This window comes from Oncorhynchus nerka, linkage group LG4, assembly GCF_034236695.1.
Source record: "Oncorhynchus nerka isolate Pitt River linkage group LG4, Oner_Uvic_2.0, whole genome shotgun sequence".
NCBI lineage: Eukaryota > Metazoa > Chordata > Actinopteri > Salmoniformes > Salmonidae > Oncorhynchus > Oncorhynchus nerka.
The window spans coordinates 29,287,032-29,306,625 of NC_088399.1; the positions used below are offsets into that span (position 1 = coordinate 29,287,032).

The window sequence follows — 19,594 nt, forward strand, 5'->3', positions numbered from 1 at the left end:
GATTACAGTTGCTCTTCTGGTGTAGGCTATGTTTTCACTTCCCCTCTCTCCTTCTCCTCTTTTCATCCATGAAGAGAGGGTTCCATTCCTTGACCCATTCTCCACATGCTAGTAGAAAAGTAAAATAAACAATCCCCCTTCTCTTCCCCCCTCTCTCTTCTGCCATGCTTCATTTCCCTCTCCCTTGTTCCCTGTCTCTCTTCTGCCATGCTTCATTTCCCTCTCCCTTGTTCCCTGTCTCTCTTCTGCCATGCTTCATTTCCCTCTCCCTTGTTCCCTGTCTCTTCTGCCATGTTTCATTTCCCTCTCCCTTGTTCCCTGTCTCTCTTCTGCCATGCTTCATTTCCCTCTCCCTTGTTCCCGGTCTCTCTTCTGCCATGCTTCATTTCCCTCTCCCTTGTTCCCTGTCTCTCTGCAGGATGACACAGAGCCCTACTTTATTGGAATATTCTGTTTCGAGGCTGGCATTAAGATTATTGCCTTGGGCTTTGCATTTCACAAAGGCTCGTACCTCCGCAACGGCTGGAACGTAATGGACTTTGTGGTCGTCCTCACTGGGTGAGTCCTTGGCCTGCCGTGTGTGTGTGTGTGTGTAGATTTGTTCATGTCCATGCTTATTTGTATGTGTTTTATGAATGTGTATGGGGCACATTCCTTAGCGTTGCATTTGCCTGGAATTTGCCTTTTCCACTATTGTGCTATACTTAATGATTAACACTGTCCAACAAAGAATATTAATGCAAAGCAACCGAAAGTGACGTTTAAATAAAAAAATACATTCTGTTATACCAATTTATTGTCTAATATTGCTCATGAAATTTGCTCATGAGTCTTTGTTTTGACCCTCCCTTTATGATGCAAGGGCTCAGTGGAAGCTTGAGGTACAGTGCCTTGCAAAATTATTCAGCCCCCTTAAGTTAATACTTTGTAGCGCCACCTTTTGCTGCGATTACAGCTGTAAGTCGCTTGGGGTATGTCTGTATCAGTTTTGCACATCGAGAGACTGAAATTTTTTCCCATTCCTCCTTGCAAAACAGCTCGAGCTCAGTGAGGTTGGATGGAGAGCATTTGTGAACAGCAGTTTTCAGTTCCTTCCACAGATTCTCGATTGGATTCAGGTCTGGACTTTGACTTGGCCATTCTAACACCTGGATATGTTTATTTTTGAACCATTCCATTGTAGATTTTGCTTTATGTTTTGGATCATTGTCTTGTTGGAAGACAAATCTCCGTCCCAGTCTCAGGTCTTTTGCAGACTCCATCAGGTTTTCTTCCAGAATGGTCCTGTATTTGGCTCCATCCATCTTCCCATCAATTTTAACCATCTTCCCTGTCCCTGCTGAAGAAAAGCAGGCCCAAACCATGATGCTGCCACCACCATGTTTGACAGTGGGGATGTGTTGCTTTTACGCCAAACATAACGTTTTGCATTGTTGCCAAAAAGTTCAATTTTGGTTTCATCTGACCAGAGCACCTTCTTCCACATGTTTGGTGTGTCTCCCAGGTGGCTTGTGGCAAACTTTAAACAACACTTTTTATGGATATCTTTAAGAAATGGCTTTCTTCTTGCCACTCTTCCATAAAGGCCAGATTTGTGCAATATACGACTGATTGTTGTCCTATGGACAGAGTCTCCCACCTCAGCTGTAGATCTCTGCAGTTCATCCAGAGTGATCATGGGCCTCTTGGCTGCATCTCTGATCAGTCTTCTCCTTGTATGAGCTGAAAGTTTAGAGGGACGGCCAGGTCTTGGTAGATTTGCAGTGGTCTGATACTCCTTCCATTTCAATATTATCGCTTGCACAGTGCTCCTTGGGATGTTTAAAGCTAGGGAAATCTTTTTGTATCCAAATCCGGCTTTAAACTTCTTCACAACAGTATCTCGGACCTGCCTGGTGTGTTCCTTGTTCTTCATGATGCTCTCTGCGCTTTTAACGGACCTCTGAGACTATCACAGTGCAGGTGCATTTATACGGAGACTTGATTACACACAGGTGGATTGTATCTATCATCATTAGTCATTTAGGTCAACATTGGATCATTCAGAGATCCTCACTGAACTTCTGGAGAGAGTTTGCTGCACTGAAAGTAAAGGGGCTGAATAATTTTGCATGCCCAATTTTTCCGTTTTTGATTTGTTAAAAAAGTTTGAAATATCCAATAAATGTCGTTCCACTTCATGATTGTGTCCCACTTGTTGTTGATTCTTCACAAAAAAATACAGTTTTATATCTTCATGTTTGAAGCCTGAAATGTGGCAAAAGGTCGCAAAGTTCAAGGGGGCCGAATACTTTCGCAAGGCACTGTAATAGGCTAACTCAGCCAAAGGTAAAAATGAGTAGAACTTCAGTGAGACAGCACAGTTTTGGATGGATGCTCTGTGTTCCATAAGTTCAAAGTCTGGTCTCGGCTCTTAGTCCGGCTGTGCTGAGAGAGTGTCTGGCTGGCAAGGTGACACTAGCCAGTCAGAGGACTTTGGAGAACAGTAATGGCTCGGCCTCTGATTGACTCCAGATGGGTGAGAGGGTAGAGCTACTGTAACTATGTGGAGCAGTGATGCGGTACCAACACAGTATAATCACCTCTGAGAAGTGGACCAGCCAGGTCATCAGCTAGAATCACCTCAGGGTGTATCATACTCCACTGCTATAGGGAGCCAGGCATGGGCCTACAAATGCAACACAGTCACTCTGTTACTGCTTCTATTTCTCTGTTGCTCTTGCCGGTGGTAAACGTTGCCTTGCTTTGTTCAATTTATGAGTAGCAAGGTATTGTGCCAGCTTGTTATAAGTAGTTTGGATAAGATTTATGGTCTAAATAATGGCCATTCCGGAAAGTCGATAAACAAATAAATCAAGCTGCATACTGAAGCTGGTAAGTAATGAAGAGTGAGAGAGTGGGGAAGGGAGTGGGAGAAACAGTTTGGCTGTTGATGTAGTATTCGTCTTGCCCCCCTCCCCTACACACACACCTCTCATAAGTAATCAGTAGCGTTATTTTATTTTAGAGCGCATGTACAATGTGAAATATCTTATCTTAGGCAGCCCAGCTGTCTTTATAGCAAAAACAAACAAGCAATGGCATTGAACTACAATGAATAAAAACTAAAAACAACATGTACAGTTTTGGTCCCATGTTTGACGAGCTGAAATACAAGATCCCAGACATTTTCCATGTGCACAAAAAGTTATTTTTTTCTAAAATGTTGTGCTGCTTGTGCTGGGGACAATAAAAGGACACTCAAAAAATGTCAGGAATGTCTACAAGAGATGTTCCCCGAGAATTGACCATTTCTCTACCATAAGCTGCCTCTAACATAATTTTAGAAAATATGGCAGTACGTCCAACTGGCCTCACAACTGCACACCACATGTATGTAGATTGTAAGCGAGCGGTTTGCTGATGTCAACGTTGTAAACAGAGTGCCCCATGGTGGCGGTAGGGTTACGGTATGGGCAGCCATAAGCTACAGACAACGAACACAATTGCATTTTATCGATGGTAATTTGAATGTGACGCTCTGGATCGGCGTGTATGACAGCGTGTTCCAGTTTTTTAATTTTTTAAATTTAACTAGGCAAATCAGTTAAGAACAAATTCTTATTTTCAATGACGGCCTAGGAACTGTTCAGGGGCAGAACGACAGATTTGTACCTTGTCAGCTCGGGGATTTGAACTTGCAACCTTTCGGTTACCAACACTCTTACCACTAGGCTACCCTGCCGCTGGACTGTGACAAGATCCTGATTCCCATTGTCATTCATCCGCTGCCATCATCATGTTTCAGCATGATAATGCACCGCTCCATTGTGCAAGGATCTGGACACAATTCCTGGAAGCTGAAAATTTCCCAGTTCTTCTATGGCCTGCATACTCACCAGACATGTCACCCATTGTTTGTGACGCTCTGGATCAGTGTGTATGATAGCGTGTTCCAGTTCCCCTCCAATATCCAGCAACTTCGCACAGCTATTAAAGAGGAGTCGGAAAACATTCCATAGCCCACAATCAACAGCGTGATCAACTCTATGCGAAGGAGATGTGTTTCGCTGCATGGGGCAAATGATGGTCTCACCAGATACTGGCTGGTTTTCTGATCCACACCCCTACTTTTTTTTTTAAAGGTATTTGTGACCAACATATGCATATTTATATTCCCAGTCATGTGAAATCCACAGATTAGGGCCTAAAGAATTTGTTTCAATTTACTTATTTCCTTATGAACTGTGACTCAGTAAAATTGTACATTTTTTGCATGTTGTGTTTAATTTTTGTTCAGTATACAGCTCTGTAAAAAATGAAGAGACCACTGCAAAATTATCAGTTTCTCTGGTTTTACTTTTTATAGGTATGTGTTTGGGTAAGAATAAAACACATTTTCATTTATGTACTACTGACAACATTTTTCCCAAATTCTGAATAGAAATATTGTCATTTAGAGCATTTATTTGCAGAAAATGCAAACTGGTCAAAATAACAAACAAAAAATATGCAGTGTTGGCAGACCTCGAATAATGCAAAGAAAGTAAGTTCATTTTCATTTTTAAACAACACAATACTAGTGTTTTAACTTAGGAAGAGTTCAGAAATCAATATTTGGTGGAACAACCCTGATTTTCAATCCCAGCTTTCATGCGTGTCTGCATGCTCTCCACCAGTCTTTCACATTGATGTTGGGTGACTTTATGCCACTCCTGGCGCAAAAATTCAAGCAGCTCGGCTTTGTTTGATGGCTTGTGACCATCCATCTTCCTCTTGATCACATTCCAGAGGTTTTCAATGGGGTTCAGGTCTGGAGATTGGGCTGGCCATGACAGGGTCTTGAACTGGTGGTCCTCCATCCACACCTTGATTGACCTGGCTGTGTGGCATGGAGCATTGTCCTGCTGGAAAAAACAATCCTCAGAGTTGGGGAACATTGTCAGAGCAGAAGCAACATCTCTCAATATTGGCCACCATTTATTGGATATTTGAGTGATATAAAAGTGAACAATACCTGAGTGGTTTATGTTAATTTCCCATCTTTTGAGGGTTCTGCCTGTCAAGCAATAGAAGAGTGCATTTGCCATGATACTGTTAGCCGATTAATGTTTACTTTGCAAGCTACCAGTAACATGTTGTACAGACCTAAATGTACTTTTTTTCCCCTCCAACCAATGTAGGCCTACCTAGCAAAGTTAGCTAACATGATCCCCTTTTCAACATTGTTTGTACATTTTTAATTATGATTGCTGCTGACAGACATATAGGCTACATTGATTGATTGAAGGACCACTTCAAATTGGATAGCTAGCTAATAACAGATCACGTAAATATGGCTAGGTAAAAAGCAAACTTTCAGGGGATAAACTAGATGACTATATCCAAATATTGTTTGATTTGCTTGCTATCTACGTAGAGTGGTGAGGATAGTAGTCCGACTGACAACTTTACCAGGATGTCAAGCTCTTTCCAAAAGCCTAATCTCTGAAGCAAGCTAAATGATGTTTGCTTAGCTAGCTACATGCCAAATGGATAAGGTACCGTCACATATCTGAAATTACATGATCATTGATGCTTACTGATCATAAAAAGCATGCAGTTACTTGCTGTGTAACTCTAAAAATGTGCACAATTGTTTTGCATGGAATAATTGGACATTTGTAGGTCTGACTATGCTCTTCAAGAGGTGACTGGGCTGCCAACTTTTGAAGAAAGCTTGGAGAGAGATTTGCTAAGAATGAGAATTGTTCCACTGATAAGAATAAATGCAATGTAACAGATAATAAAATCTCCTGAAGACAAGATTACATAAATCTTCCCCTACACCCTAACCAAATGTTTTTATTTATTCCTTCCCCCCAGAATAAAACGTACAAACTGTTTGCCAAAATTATTTTCATAGTTACAAATCAGGTCACCCTACCAAAATTCCCTGCTAAAACATACTGTAGATGTGTCTGCTGCCTTGTCATTGTCACAGCCTAAATACTAATCACAAAACGAGGCGACTAATGCAAGTGTGGATTAAATCGACTTTAGTACATGCTGTCAAAAGGCTGCATTCTGCGATAGGGATGGGAGTAACCGCAATCTAATTTTGTTGACAAAACAGTGCTACCCAGTCGCGGCCGGCTGCGACAGAGCCTGGCCTCGAACCAGGATCTCTGGTGGCACACTGCGCCATTCTGGTGGCCCATCATTTTTTAAAGTTAACATGCTGACTATACAATGGACAAATTAGAAAATTAAATCAGTACTTTTGAATTCATGAGATATGAGGTCAAATATGTGTTTCATGCCACTGCATGAGTCGGCAGCTCTGATAACAAAATATACTGAACAAAAATATAAACGCAACCTTAGTGAAATGCTTACTTACAAGCACTTAACCAACAATGCTGTTGTAAGAAAAATAAGTGTTAATTTGTGGCGAAATCTGCACGGAGCCTTCACCGTGCGCTGCCACTTTAAGAGTGCATGAGCAGTAAGGAAGGAGGAAATAAAGAGAGCTCGTTCAGCTCTTTGGGGAGGAACTCTTGGGTGGCGCGACAGTTTGATTGTGTGTGCTGTGCTGCAGAAGTTGTTTGTTTTTCAGCGTTTGTAGTTTATAAAGTATTTAACTCAATCATCGGTGTGATCGCTTTAGATCGTGGTTGTTTTTGTTTGGGACCGCGCCCGTTATGGATCGCATGGATTAGTAGCAACATTGTTGCGAAGCTTTAACAAACAAACCAACAAACCATCGGACAGTCAGACACCGGCAGGCCTGAAGACCACAGCTAAGATTGATCTTTTTCTCTCTCTTTCTCTTCCCTCTCATTCCAGTGCTTTACCCTGCAACAGACTCTCTATTTTTTAAATGCACTTCCCATTGAAGTTCATTAGAGCTGGACTATTATTTCCCTGCCAGAAGTATTTGGATGGACATTTTAGTAGGTTACTTGCAAGTTGTATATTATGTGAACTGTATTGAGGTGGGGTGTACTAATGACATGTGGCCGAGAAGACTGTGGACATTTTTAAGGCCTTTGTTGTGTCGATGAACACCCCCCACATTCATACCCTGTGCACTCATCCACTAGAAAATAATACAGATTATTGCAAATCCTATGTTGATGACTGGGTTCGTTCTTGTATGACGTTGCTGTTGAATTGCTCTGCCATTATTAGTATTAGTATTATTGTATGAGGTATTCTTGTTTAGGTTACCCCTGTGCTGTGATGTGGGTTTCATATGGTGTGTATTCTCTTTTCTCTCCACTGGCTATCTGGTAAACAGGCTACACTCTAGGCAGTCTCTTCTGCTGATGTGTGTGGGTCTGGTAGTGGTACTCTCTCTATTCTACTCTTTTCCTTTCGTTAATACCTGCCTGGCGCCCGAACAAAATCTTTCTTTACCCCTCTCTAATAAATACCGCTACAAATTTATACTTAAGTAAAGAAAAATATTTTTTAAAATTAAAGTAACATAATTAAAGCACAGCAGTAAAATAATAATGGTGAGGCTATATACAGGGGGTACTGGTTCTGTACCTAGACTTGGCGCTCCGGTACTGCTTGCCATGTGGTAGCAGAGAGAACAGTCTGACTAGGGCGGCTGGAGTCTGACAATTTCTGCCTTCCTCTGGCACCGCTTGGTATAGAGTTCCTTTCATGGCAGGAAGCTTGGCCCCAGTGATGTACTGGGCCGTACGCCCTACCCTCTGTAGTTCCTTGCGGTCGGAGGTTGAGCAGTTGCCATACCAGGCAGTGATGCTCTCGATGGTGCAGCTGTAGATATTTTTGAGGATCTGAGGACCCATGCAAATTCTTTTCAGTCTCCTGAGGGGAAATCAGCTTTGTCGTGCCCTCTTCATGACGGTCTTGGTGTGTTTGGACCATGTTAGTTTGTTGTTGATGTGGACACCAAAGAACTTGAAGCTCTCAACCTGCTCCACTACAGCCCTTGCGATGAGAATGGGGGAGTGCTCGGTCCTCCTTTTCCTCTAGTCCACAATCATCTTCTTTGTCTTGATCACGCTGAGGGAGAGTTGGTATCCTGGCACCACACGGCCAGGTCTCTGACCTTCTCCCCATAGGCTGTCTCATCGTTGTCGGTGATCAGGCCTACCACTGTTGTCAACGGCAAACTGAATGACGGCGTTGGAGTCATGCCTGGCCATGCAGTCATAAGTGAATAGGGAGTACAGGAGGGGCATTAGCTAAAATAAAAGATTCCAGAAATTTTCCATATACACACACAGCTTATTTGTCTCATATTGTGCAAAAAAAATGTTTAAATCCCTGTTAGTGAAGGTTTTCTCCTTTGCCAAGATTGTGGGTAAAAACTATTTCTGTTTGGCTGGCCCTGGCTCCCGAGTAGATGGGTCTATGCCCTCCCATGCCCACCCATGGCTGTGCCCCTGCCCAGTTATGTGAAATCCATAAATTAAGGCCTAATATATTTATTTAAATTGACTGATTTCCTTCTATGAACTGTAATTCAGTAAAATCATAGAAATTGTTGCGTTTATTTTTATGTTCAGTATAGTTCACATTTAACAATCCTTTTTAAAATTAACGCAGTTGTGATTGGAGCAGAGCTGGAGCGTGGAGTGGAGCTTGCTCAATTTGACTGGAGAGTAAAGCGAGTTACCCAAAGGGTGGAGCGCCGTCCTCCCCAATTTCGCATCCAGTAGCGCTCACTTCACGAGCTCAGGGCATGCCTGGGCCAGCATGCATTTGTAGTCTAGTTGTTTGCCGCTATGACCCCTTACTTTAGCTACTGTCATCTAGTATGCTAAATATTTTCATGAAGAATCTGATTAACACACAGATGAAAAATCAAGGTAACTCGCAAAGATGAGGTGGAGCAAGAGACGCAGTGCGGTGATGTGTCCACAACTAAAGAGTCATTGTGGAATCTGAATAGACGGGTATCCCGAAAGAACTTGCACATGCTAACAAAAAGGAACGAAGTGGGTAGCTAGCGAAGTGTGTCATTGTAGCAATGTATTTATAAACAAAAAATCTGATCTCTTAAGTTTCGTTCATTTTCGTTCTGTAATCTCTACAATAGGCCATCAGTGATTTTGGCCCAATAGTGCTGGCATATTGCCTCTTTTTCAAGGAGCTTTCCTTTTGGTCGGGTTATTTTGCCTAAACTCTTTAGGCCTACCTACAGAAAAATGTCAAATGAATGACTAAGCATCCCTGCCCAGGTATTATCCACCGTTCTCCATGAGCCTGAAGCAAGAGACTCTGGCCAAACTCATGTTTCCAAAAATGTATTCAAAGTCCCTGTAATGGAGCCTAAGGCATTTTTTCGTTTAATTTGTAATGAATTCTAAGTAAGTTATAACCTATATGTGCAATTTATAGACTATAATGATTTAATACAACAAAATGTTGTTTGAATGCTGAGCTCTTAATGTCCCTGCCAGCCTAGTGTCACTCGCAAATGCTTCTCAATTTATTTATTTGCATGCTTTTGCCTAAATAATGATTTTATTTAGGCTACCTGTCTGGCTCCTGACCTATTTAGTGTTCATATGCTGTTTAACACGACATGTAGCCTATTTGAAATGAGAGCTACTTAGTCACCTTCTCCTGTTGTTTATTAAAATACTTTTAATTCAAATCGTTTGCTTTCAATACTTCAAAAACAAATGGTAGGTCCAGGTAGTCACAAAAATAGATGGGTGTCGGTTAAATTGTGAATTTAACTTCTTGGACCCATCCCGTTAGCGGGATCATTTGTCAACATCCGCTGAATTGCCGAGGGCCAAATTCAAATTAAATTACTAAAAATATTAAATTTTCATGAAATCACAAGCGCAATATAGCAAAACAAAGCTTAGCTTGTTGTTAATCCACCTGGTGTGTTGGATTTAAAAAAAGCTCTGCAGAAAAAGCTATCCAAGTGTTTATGTTAGGACATCTCTCTCGGCAGACAAAACATTACAAACTGCTAGCAGCAAAGTAGATAAAATGAATTGCTTACCTTTGATGATCTTCAGATGTTTGCACTCACGAGACTCCCAGTTAAACAATAAATGTTCCTTTTGTTCCATAAAGATTATTTTTATATCCAAAATACCTCCATTTGGTTGGCGCGTTTTGTTCAGAAATCCACAGGCTCGAACGGTCACGACGGGGCAGACAAAAATTCCAAATAGTATCCGTAAAGTTCGTAGAAACATGTCAAACGTTTTTTATAATCAATCCTCAGGTTGTTTTTACAATAAATAATCGATAATATTTCAATCGGACTATAGCTTTTTCAATAGGAGAGAGAGAAAATGTCTGCTCCAAGCTGTTGCGCATGCAAAACTCTGCTGGCACCCAGCCATCCACTGACACGGTGATCCTTCTCGCTCATTTTTCAGAATAAAAGCCTGAAACTATGTCTAAAGACTGTTCACACCATGTGGAAGCCATAGGAAAATTAATCTGGTTGATATCCCTTTAAATGGAGGGAAGGCATGCAATGGAACAGGGAGATTTGTTTCTCTTAGGCACTTCCTTGTTGGATTTTCCTCAGGTTTTCGCCTGCAATATCAGTTCTGTTATACCCACAGACAATATTTTGACCGTTTTGGAAGCTTTAGAGTGTTTTCTATCCTAATCTGACAATTATATGCATATTCTGGACCTGAGAAATAGGCAGTTTCATTTGGGTACGTTTTTCATCCGAACATCGAAATACTGCCCCCTACACTCAACAGGTTAATGAATGCACCGCTCCATGAGCGGGATTTCCGCCTTCACAGCTTTGCTCACATACTCTGTCCACCAGCAGGCAAATCAAATGCTCTACACCTTATTGTGACGATTTATTGAAAACGATCTTTCAAATACTGTTATTCATTATAACACAGACTGGGAGGGGTTATCCATTTCTATCTAGTGATTTTAGAATTACCCAAGTTTGGTAGCCTATGCTGTTGGATGCAACACTTTCTGGCCATGGTTGTTTATCTGGTGGTTGCAATGTATCTATCACTGCCATCGAACATTCTCATAAAAAGGTCTGCGGGAGAAGCGTTTGGTTTAAGGTCAGACAACATTTTTACATTAAAATCTGATTGGATACAGTGTTTGAATAATGAAATATCTGACTCAATTAACACCAGAGTTGCGTTTTTCTTCTGACAAAACTAAAACCGGGGACTGTCCCCAGGAGATTGGGGACATATGGTTGCCCAACCTTAAAATATACATGCTAATGATTGTGATCCTTGGGACAGTGACAGACTTTTAAAAAATCTTTCCTGTTCAGGCATCAGCAGCTGCTAATAAGATAATACATCTGCCCTGGGTGCCACAGGCCTAATCAATAGAGTACAGAGCCAAGAACACTGACAACTGAAAGAACTCAGGTACTCATGCTCATGTATATTTTCCTTTGAAGCCAGAAGGAGGCTAGTATCAGCTACATTTATGCCTTTACTAGACTGGGGATATTTTATATATGAATGCTTCCGCTCAGTGTTTGAGATCAATTGACACTCTTTACCATGGCACTTTGAGATTTATTTTAAACTGCAAAACCCTTACGCACCACTGCACTTTGTAGACCAGGGTTGGCTGGCCTTCTTTAGTCACTCGTAGGCTCAGTCACTGGTATACTTTTATTTACAAAGTCATTTTGGGTTTACTACCTTTTTATTTGTGCATTTTCATTGTTCAGAAATGTGGTGGGTACTCTTCGTTCGCTGGACTTTATCCTGCTAACTGTTCCAAATATCTGAACTGAATTTGGTAAACAGGCTTTTATGTACTCTGCGCCATCATCTTGGAACACCTTACAAAATACTTTTAAACTAGAAGAACTTGTCCCGATTTGGTGTTTTTAAATCACTGATGAAGGATTTTGAGGCTGATTCCCTGACCTGTCAATGTTTTTAATTTGCTGTTTTATACTCTTGTGAATTCAATGGTTTTTACTAGATTACTTGTAGTTTTTCATGTTGTCTGTCTGTAATTTTTTTGTAATGACTTGGTGCTGCCTATCTTGGCCAGGGCGCTCTTGAAAAATAGATTTGAATGTCAATGAGCCCTTCCTGGTTAAATAAAGGTAAAATAAAAATAAATACTGACCTGGAGCCAAAACAGCCAACCACAACTCTGGACCTGAGAGTATCCATGACATGTTGAAGAACGGGTATTTTCTTGCTTTAAACACTACAGTTCTCTGCTGCCAATGACTGGAACGAACTGCAAAAATCACTGAAGCTGGAGACTCTTACCTCCCTCACTAGCTTTAAGCACCAGTTGTCAGAGCAGCTCACAGATCACTGCACCTGTACATAGCTCATCTGTAAATAGCCCATCCAATCTACCTCATCCCCATACTGTATTTATTTATTTATCTTGCTCCTTTGCACCCCAGTATCTACTTGCGCATTAATCTTCTGCACATTCTACCATTCCAGTGTTTTCTATTGCTATATTATAATTACTTCGCCACCATGGCCTATTTATTGCCTTACCTCTTTTATTTGCACATGCTGTATATATATTTTTTCCACTGTATTATTGATTGTATGTTTGTTTATTCCATGTGTAACTCTGTGTTGTTGTATGTGTCGAACTGCTTTGCTTTATCTTGGCCAGGTTGCAGTTGCAAATGAGAACTCAACTAGCCTACCTGGTTATATAAAGGTGATATATATATATATATATATATATTTTGTCATTTAACAAGCGCAATTAACCAGAGTGACTCACAGGAGCAATTAGGGTTAAGTGCCTTATTCAAGGGCACATCAACAGATTTTTCACCTAGTCTGCTCAGGGATTCAAACCATCAACCTTTCGGTAACTGGCCCAATGCTGTTGACCGATAGGCTACCTGCCGCCCAGTGTGTTACCGCCCGTCAATTTCACGGGTTCCATCCAATTTTAACTCAGTAACCACATTTTCAGAGAGGAGTACAAATCTTTTTGCGCTGCAATACTGGATGTTGTGTTCGTTGTATTATTATTAATTTAACTAGCTACACAGGAACATCTGATTACTTCATTTAGAAACCTGGTTCACTGTTTTGATTGAAAAGGCCCCTTGGTCTATTGAATTTATAACAGAGTAATTAATCAGTTACAGTATGTGCTGAAACACGGTGAAAAGGAGGAGAGCTGCTTCCCGTTTTCTTAGCCCATGCATTTGATTGATGGCCAGCTTTTAATCACAGGAGAGTTATGTGAGATGTGTATGTGTTGAATGAGAGATCTATAATCGGCTGTGTTTTGTTTCCCTCCGAGAGCTTGCCAGGTCTGTGATCCACCGTGCTCCTGTGGTTAGAGCGCCAGCTCCTCTCATTGTTCATGCTTGTAGACATCCAGGCATCACTTTTATTGATCAAGGCCTCAGTTGGCCTTGTAAAGCCCTTAGCAACAGCATGGCAACCACAATCAAATGTTCTCGCGGTGAGGTCAAAGACTTCACTCTATGCTAACAGTAAACTACATGCAGACAAAACATTGGCAGTAGTGTTGTTTGTCATCTGCGTTTGGACTTGATGATCAAGTCGGACCTCTAAGTGTTATGGATATGAGATGGCCGTTGCTGACTTCAAAGTACTGCTTTCAATCCTTCACCCTTTCATGTGCATTTTTCATGTAATATGGTCGGACCAACAATCGTGGGCTTCAAAGTGGCAGTAGAGAGAAGCGTGTTTGGGTCAGTCCTGTCTGTTTCAGTCCATTTGAACCTCTGCCAAACTGTTACTGTATGTCTGGTACTTGCGTAACTGTTTTGCTCTCACAAAGCTCTACAGGTGATGTGTGCTTGAGATTATATGTGTGTCTGTGGTTTGATTTGACTATCCTTGTGGGTACCAGAAGTCGTCACAAGGATAGTAAAACAAGGAGAATTCAGACAAGTGGAGACATTTCGCTGGTTCCCACAAGGAAAAAAAAACTATTTTTAGGCTTAGGGGTTATGTTTACTTTTAGTGTTAGGGGTTAGAGAAAATAGGATTTTGTATGGGAATACATTTTTGGGTCGCCGCAAGGATAGTAAAACAAATGTGTGTGTGTCATCTGTATGTTGCCAGACCTCGGGGCTCTGCTGAATAAGACATGACAGTATGAATGAACCATATGGTGTCGTTTGGAATGGGCGTGCTGCGCTGTCACTGCCTGATGCAAAGTGACACTAAAACGACAGTCTCCGTGTCACACCTCCTGGTCAGGGCATCAAAATCCCATTTGAAATGTACAGATAGGAGCCTTATTTACACACCCTGGCTTTGAGGTGTGGCTTTGGAGAGTTGTGCACATGAGGTGTGTGTGTTTCTCTGTCTGCTTAGGCTTACCGGTAGTCATATTACCCCTGGGTGTGTGGCAATCTCTTTCTTTCTTTAAATCATGTCTCTTTATGTCTGCTTCCATCCTCTAAGTACAGTATTCACATCTCTATCACTACACCTCCCTTCCTGTTTCCTCTTTCTATCTTGATCTTGTCTTTTTTCATCCTTGAGAGGTGGAATTCTTTCACTTTGTTTATTAATTGTGTAGTACTTAGACACCTTGTCAGTACTGATGGAGTATCTGATATGTTTTTCTACCAGGTTCTCTATAGTGTAGTATGTCAAAAACCTTCCGGAGTTTTTTCACCACTTGGGAAAATATTGTAATACTAGCCTCTAATATTATGTAGCTGACGCTGCTGATTTTTATTTTTATTTTCATTTTTTAGAATTTTACCCCTTTTTCTCCCCAATTTCGTGGTATCCAATTGTTGTAGTAGCTACTATCTTGTCTCATCGCTACAACTCCCATACGGGCTCGGGAGAGACGAAGGTTGAAAGTCATGCGTCCTCCGATACACAACCCAACCAAGCCGCACTGCTTCTTAAGACAGTGCGCATCCAACCCGGAAGCCAGCCGCACCAATGCGCCGGAGGAAACACTGTGCACCTGGCCACCTTGGCTAGCGCACACTGCGCCCAGCCCGCCACAGGAGTCGCTGGTGCGCGATGAGACAAGGACACCCCTACTGACCAAGCCCTCCCTAACCCGGGCGACGCTAGGCCAATTGTGCGTCGCCCCACGGACCTCCCGGTCGCGGCCGGTTACGACAGAGCCTGGGCGCGAACCCAGGGACTCTGATGGCACAGCTTAACCACTGCGCCACCCGGGAGGCCTCTGCCGCTGCTGATTTGAAGTCACTTGGAGGTGATTCAGTATGCTATTTAGAGAATGCTAATAGGGGTCTCAGTGATGCAAATGCTAAATGATAGCTAGGAAAACAAACCCATGTCTCGATTCCCTGATTCTGTTAGTCCATTAGGGTTAGTCCATAAGATTAATATTGATTATGGGATATGTTTCGTATTGCATCAAACAACAACATTGACGAATACGCTGATTCGGTGAGCGAGTTCATTAGAACGTGCGTTGAAGATGTCGTTCCCATAGCAACGATTAAAACATTCCCAAACCAGAAACCGTGGATTGATGGCAGCATTGGCGTGAAACTGAAAGCGCAAACTACTGCTTTTAATCAGGGCAAGGTGACCGTGAACATGACCGAATACAAACGGTGTAGCTATTCCCTCCGCAAGGCAATCAAACAAGATAAGCGTCAGTATAGAGACAAAGTAGAATCTCAATTCAACGGCTCAGACACACAAGGTATGTGGCAGGGTCTACAGTCAATCACGGATTACAAAAAGAAAACCAGCCCCGTCACGGACCAGGATGTCTTGCTCCCAGGCAGACTAAATAACTTTTTTGCCCGCTTTGAGGACAATACAGTGCCACTGACACGGCCCGCAACCAAAACATGCGGACTCTCCTTCACTGCAGCCGACGTGAGGAAAACATTTAAACGTGTCAACCCTCGCAAGGCTGCAGCCCAGACGGCATCCCCAGCCGCGCCCTCAGAGCATGCGCAGACCAGCTGGCTGGTGTGTTTACGGACATATTCAATCATTCCCTATCCCAGTCTGTTGTTCCCACATGCTTCAAGAGGGCCACCATTGTTCCTGTTCCCAAGAAAGCTAAGGTAACTGAGCTAAACGACTACCATCCCATAGCACTCACTTCCATCATCATGAAGTGCTTTGAGAGACTAGTCAAGGACCATATCACCTCCACCCTACCTGACACCCTAGACCCACTCCAATTTGCTTACCGCCCAAATAGGTCCACAGACGATGCAATCTCAACCGCACTGCACAGTGCCCTAACCCATCTGGACAAGAGGAATACCTATGTGAGAATGCTGTTCATCGACTACAGCTCGGCATTTAACACCATAGTGCCCTCCAAGCTCGTCATCAAGCTCGAGACCCTGGGTCTCGACCCCGCCCTGTGCAACTGGGTACTGGACTTCCTGACGGGCCGCCCCCAGGTGGTGAGGGTAGGCAACAACATCTCCACCCCGCTGATCCTCAACACTGGGGCCCCACAAGGGTGAGTTCTGAGCCCTCTCCTGTACTCCCTGTTCACCCACGACTGCGTGGCCACGCACGCCTCCAACTCAATCATCAAGTTTACGGACGACACAACAGTGGTAGGCTTGATTACCAACAACGACGAGACGGCCTACAGGGAGGAGGTGAGGGCCCAATGGAGTGTGGTGTCAGGCAAATAACCTCACACTCAACGTCAACAAAACCAAGGAGATGATTGTGGACTTCAGGAAACAGCAGAGGGAACATCCCCCTATCCACATCGATGGAACAGTAGTGGAGAGGGTAGTAAGTTTTAAGTTCCTCGGCGTACACATCACAGACCAACTGAATTGGTCCACCCACACAGACAGCGTCGTGAAGAAGGCGCAGCAGCGCCTCTTCAAACTCAGGAGGCTGAAGAAATTCGGCTTGTCACCAAAAGCACTCACAAACTTCTACAGATGCACAATCGAGAGCATCCTGTCGGGCTGTATCACCGCCTGGTACGGCAACTGCTCCGCCCACAACCGTAAGGCTCTCCAGAGGGTAGTGAGGTCTGCACAACGCATCACCGGGGGCACACTACCTGCCCTCCAGGACACCTACACCACCCGATGTCACAGGAAGGCCATAAAGATCATCAAGGACAACAACCACCCGGGCCACTGCCTGTTCACCCCGCTATCATCCAGAAGGCGAGGTCAGTACAGGTGCATCAAAGCTGGGACCGAGAGACTGAAAAACAGCTTCTATCTCAAGGCCATCAGACTGTTAAACAGCCACCACTAACATTGAGTGGCTGCTGCCAACACACTGACTCAACTCCAGCCACTTTAATAATGGGAATTGATGGGAAATTATGTAAAATATATCACTAGCCACTTTAAACAATGCTACCTAATATAATGTTTACATACCCTACATTATTCATCTCATATGTATACGTATATACTGTACTCTATATCATCTACTGCATCTTTATGTAATACATGTATCACTAGCCACTTTAACTATGCCACTTTGTTTACATACTCATCTCATATGTATATACTGTACTCAATACCATCTACTGTATCTTGCCTATGCCGCTCTGTACCATCACTCATTCATATATCTTTATGTACATATTCTTTATCCCCTTACACTTGTGTCTATAAGGTAGTACTTTTGGAATTGTTAGCTAGATTACTTGTTGGTTATTACTGCATTGTCGGAACTAGAAGCACAAGCATTTCGCTACACTCGCATTAACATCTGCTAAACATGTGTATGTGACAAATAAAATTTGATTTGATTAGGACTTGGTTGCCCTATATTTGACTGCAGGAATTCACCTTTCAAACATGCCGGAAAGCATGATCAAATTTGACGCGAGTTGAATATTGAAACACTGACCAAGGTTGTTCCCGAAACGCATCTGTTTGACCTCAGCTGCCTCATAAGAACAGTCAGGAAGTCCTTTTCCAGTTAAATATTTCCCACATCCACAAAGAGAAGGATCTCTGTGATAAGAACTATGTTCCTTATGGTTTGGCTTTTTCTCACATTGATGTGATTTCCCTCTACCTGCTGACTGCTGTATGCCTAGGGCTGTTGCGGTGACCAGTCACCGTGACTGTGGCGGTGACTGGTCACGAGTCATGATGGCAGTCAAATTCCATGTGACCGTTTAGTCACTGGTCATTAATAGCCTATCAAACTTGCTAATTGCCTGGTAGTCAGCACTCCATTGTCCCTCTAATCACTCTGACATCAATGCAAATGTATTTGAAAATCTATCTCAAATACTTCATGAGGGCAACATTTCTACAGCCTATGCAATTTTGGGAGAAAACAGTGATGGCTGCTAATAAAAAGACGAGGTTGGCATCAGCTTTCTGTAGGCTAGGCCTACTATTTATTTCTCAACTTTCCTAATATTAAGCACATTGCTTATATTTACAAAAGGAGAATAATCTACTTGGCTGGCATGTAAATGAACCACGGGGAAAAGCGTCCTCCATTCCCCATGTAAGTGCATAGATAACATATTTTTTCCCGCTGGCCCGTTGTCGACACACGTGCATTCTAAATGTTCATTCTAAATCAAAACAAATGTCACACATATATTATTTAGTATATGTAAAGACAAGATTGAATGAAGAATAGTCTGGGTGATAATATTAGCCTATCAATTATATATTATAACTTGTGATTGATGACCAGCATAAGAAACAATGCCTTTTTTGACGACTTTTTCTAATCATAGTCGTGCACCTCTTGTAGCCTAACCTATATTTTTTAATAAGGTTTGTATCATAACTAAAGTGGCAAAATGAACTTCTTAAAATGAAGTACATTAATCTGCTTTAGGTTTGGTGTAGTGCCTAACTGGCATAAGCAGCAAGTGAATTTCAAGTTTGGGGAAGATAATTTTCACCATAAAAATACACCTTTTATAATAAAAGCATGATATGCATAATTGCATTTGTGGTCACTTTTGATAATGGCGTTTTCCCTTTAATGGAACATTCCTCTTATAGCCTACTACCATGTGCGCATTGCTGCGCTTATGTGAAGAAATGGCCTCATAGTTTATCAACATTTTAAGCTAAACGTTCTGTTACGTCAGCAACGTTGCATACCTTTTTTTTGACGCTAGTGGTTGTATTAATTTGATCTATAGCATCCCACAGCTGTCCCAGACTGTTTGGATTTTTTGTATTTCTCGCACAGAATACGATAGGTTGACTTTGGTACTATGGAGTATAGTAGATTGACATAGGCTAGTGCTTTTGCCTACTCATCTTGTTGGCTGGCGAAAAGTAAATGTGGAACGTTCTTTCAATATCTTCAATGTGCACCTTGGAATTGGATAAGGATGCAGTTGTTTCCCAGATGTGTCTGTCTTCGTGTAGCCTGTGAGAAAGACCCGATCACATGACCGAGGCATGTGAGTGAGAGACGCTTCGGCACTCCGGGCTGCAAAAGGCATGGATTTTTTTTAGGGTGCATTATGGCCATGAAGGGGATGCCCCTGTGAAATTCGAGGCATTATCAAGTGCTTGTCAAATTGTAAATGAGAGACTATTGGAATGTGTGCAGCCTGCGCAAACAACTAAGCGGAGCTCATGCCTTTCAAGCAACTTCTTTCAAATCATCATTAGTCTCATCATGCACCCTTACAATGTATTAAACATCAAAACATATAGCCCAACTAAAGTGGCATTAACTCTAAATGATGCCTA

The 19,594-nt window shown here is 42.3% G+C and overlaps 1 protein-coding gene across 1 annotated transcript in view; it reads left to right on the forward strand.

Annotated features, from left to right (window-relative positions):
- LOC115117368 (voltage-dependent N-type calcium channel subunit alpha-1B-like) overlaps window positions 1–19,594 on the forward strand; it is a 177,166-nt gene that overhangs the window by 6,006 nt on the left and 151,566 nt on the right. The window contains exon 3 of the mRNA XM_065017440.1: window positions 419–558. Coding sequence (XP_064873512.1) covers window positions 419–558 — 140 coding nt within the window. The remainder of the gene's footprint in view (window positions 1–418; window positions 559–19,594) is intronic.